This window comes from Peromyscus maniculatus, chromosome 1, assembly GCF_049852395.1.
Source record: "Peromyscus maniculatus bairdii isolate BWxNUB_F1_BW_parent chromosome 1, HU_Pman_BW_mat_3.1, whole genome shotgun sequence".
In the NCBI taxonomy this organism is placed as follows: Eukaryota; Metazoa; Chordata; class Mammalia; order Rodentia; family Cricetidae; genus Peromyscus; species Peromyscus maniculatus.
The window spans coordinates 113,858,656-113,861,175 of record NC_134852.1 but is presented as its reverse complement, the minus strand read 5'-3'; the positions used below and the strand labels follow the sequence as shown (position 1 = coordinate 113,861,175).

Genomic DNA, 2,520 nt, shown 5'->3' with positions numbered 1-2,520 from the left:
CTCCCTCTTTCACTCCTTCCATCTTTTCTGCATAGACATACCCACTTATATACAAAACCAAAATAGAAAACATCCTTATAGGAGTAATATTTTCCATGTAGCCACACATATGGACACTGACAGACTCCACATAAATGCATGCAAATGTATAAAGAAACTTCAACATTTCATATCAATTCCCTCCTTTCCAATTATATCCCCTCCAAATGACTTCATTAACCCTCAATTGCAATTATGTAACTACTTTAAGGTATGAGTATTAGGTTATATAATCAACACAGATTTACTGACATGTACACATGGGAGAAAGCACCATAAAAAATTGAATATCAAAACTAAAGAATCATGAGATGTGGTATTTATAGCCTTCCCATCTCAAAACTATGCATATTTTCTAGTTAGGAAGAAGAGAGATGGCACAGCTATTATAACAGAGGCCACATAACACAGTTGTTCTCCATGGTCATCTGTCCAGACTGATCCTAAGTTCTGTATTGACATATTCCCAGAAACAAAGACACAAAGTCCATCTGGTGCCCTAACCAGAATTGGACAGCCCAGTGAGTTGCATGCTGTAATCATCAAGTCATTTTGCAAATCCTCATCCTGTCATCTTTGGTATTATTGAGGACATCAGAATTGGGTGTCCTTCTCACCTACCGTCTTGTGAGAATATACGGAAAACTCTTGAACGGATCTCCTTGGTCTTTGCTCCATAGACAATGGGATTGACTACTGGTGGTAGCAGGAGATAGATATTAGCCATAACCACATGGACCAGGGATGTAGGACCACCCAGCCTGTGCACCACTGATAGCCCAATGAGGGGCACATAGAAGACCAGGACAGCACAGAGGTGGGAGATGCAGGTGTTGAAAGCCTTGAGTGCTGCCCCTCGAGTTGATAACTCCAACACAGCCCTCAGGATGAGGATATAGGAGAAGCCAATGAAGAGGGAGTCCACACCCATGACTGAGAGGATGATGAAGAGTCCATAAACTACATTGACTTTGGTATCAGTACAGGATAGCTTCATAATATCTTGATGAAGACAGAAGGAGTGTGTGACGGTATGTGTTCGGCAGTATGACAACCGCTTTAAAAGGAAGGGCAGTGGGAAGAAGAATACAAATCCCCTGGCCAGAGAAGCTAGTCCAATCTTGGCCACAGTAGGCCCTGTGAGCACAGAAGCATGGCGTAATGGGTAGCAGATGGCCACAAAGCGGTCAAAAGCCATGGCCAGCAGGACAGCAGACTCCATGGCTGATAGAGCATGAATAAGGAACATTTGGGTCAAGCAAATGTTGAACTCGATCTCCTGAATGCCAGTCAGAAACAAGCTGGCCATTTTGGGCATGGTGACAGAGGAGAGGACCAGGTCAATGGTAGAAAGCATGGCCAGGAAGAGGTACATGGGTTCATGCAGGCGTCTCTCTACACGGATGATGAGGACAATGGCCAGGTTGCCAAGTGTGGCCACTGCATACATAAAACATAAGGGGAGAGCCAGCCAGAAGTGGGTATTAGGTCCCAGGCCAGGGATGCCTACCAGCAGAAAATGGGCTGGATGGGCCAGACTTCCATTTGGAGTGGTGATGACAGGGACCAAGGGCTGTAGTGTCTGCATGCCAGATCCAGAGACTGGGAAAGAGGAAAGGAGAAACAGTATTCAATGATGGTCCAGAAAAGAGAAAAAGCTAATGAGAAAAAGACACTGGAGTAGTAATAGTATAAAAGATTTAATTTAAAAAATACTCAAGTATCCTGAGCCCTCGCCTCTTTCTGTTCTCATCCTTCCTATTTTTAATTTTATAAACATTATTATAAAAAGTTGTAGATAAATAAAAACAGCATATATAAAAATTAACCAGATCCAAAGTCATTTTACTTACACACCTCTCTCTGAATATCCCAGACTTCATCCTGACCCTCCAAGGTCCCAGAACTACATAAGAAAATTTTGATCTCATTCAATTAATCTTGATGAGTGAATGTCTCCTCCTCCTCAAATACTCCGAACAACCTCTCTTTCTTTTTGGAGCTGATATTGCTGACCTGGCTATGACTCTTGGCTACATCCCATCAGGTTCTCATGGTCCCTCCACTCTGACACTGTCACTTCTGTGCTTGGGGCAGGCTTAGGTCTAGAACCAGAGGCTTGGCATCTGAGTGCCTCTGACCTAGCATAATCCGATTTATGGCAGGAAATGGGAACTCATCCTAGAATCTGTTTGCAAGACAGATTTTTTTTTCCTAAGTCTGTATAGCACTTCTCAAATGTGAAGCTGGGATGAAGAGGCCTTGAAGAAGTCGAAGGGAAGGAAGGGGGATGAATATTATCAAAATACATTGTACCCATATATGAAATACCCAAATAGATAATTTCTTACGTATCTGAGGGAGTTGCAAACAGAACCTGTTCATCCAAGCCCAGAGAGCCAGAATTTCCAGGTGAGGCATACAAGAGGCAGTTTTTTAAAATGATTCCTTTCTCCCTAAGTAATTACCCTTTTTCATCAG

General features: G+C 42.9%; 1 protein-coding gene across 1 annotated transcript; it reads right to left on the bottom strand.

The window, feature by feature from the left end:
* Window positions 1–652: 652 nt before the first annotated feature.
* Or51d1 (olfactory receptor family 51 subfamily D member 1) lies at window positions 653–1,627 on the bottom strand. Its single transcript, XM_006993331.3, has one exon. It carries the CDS (start codon window positions 1,625–1,627, stop codon window positions 653–655), a length of 975 nt encoding a protein of 324 aa, XP_006993393.1.
* Window positions 1,628–2,520: the final 893 nt, after the last annotated feature.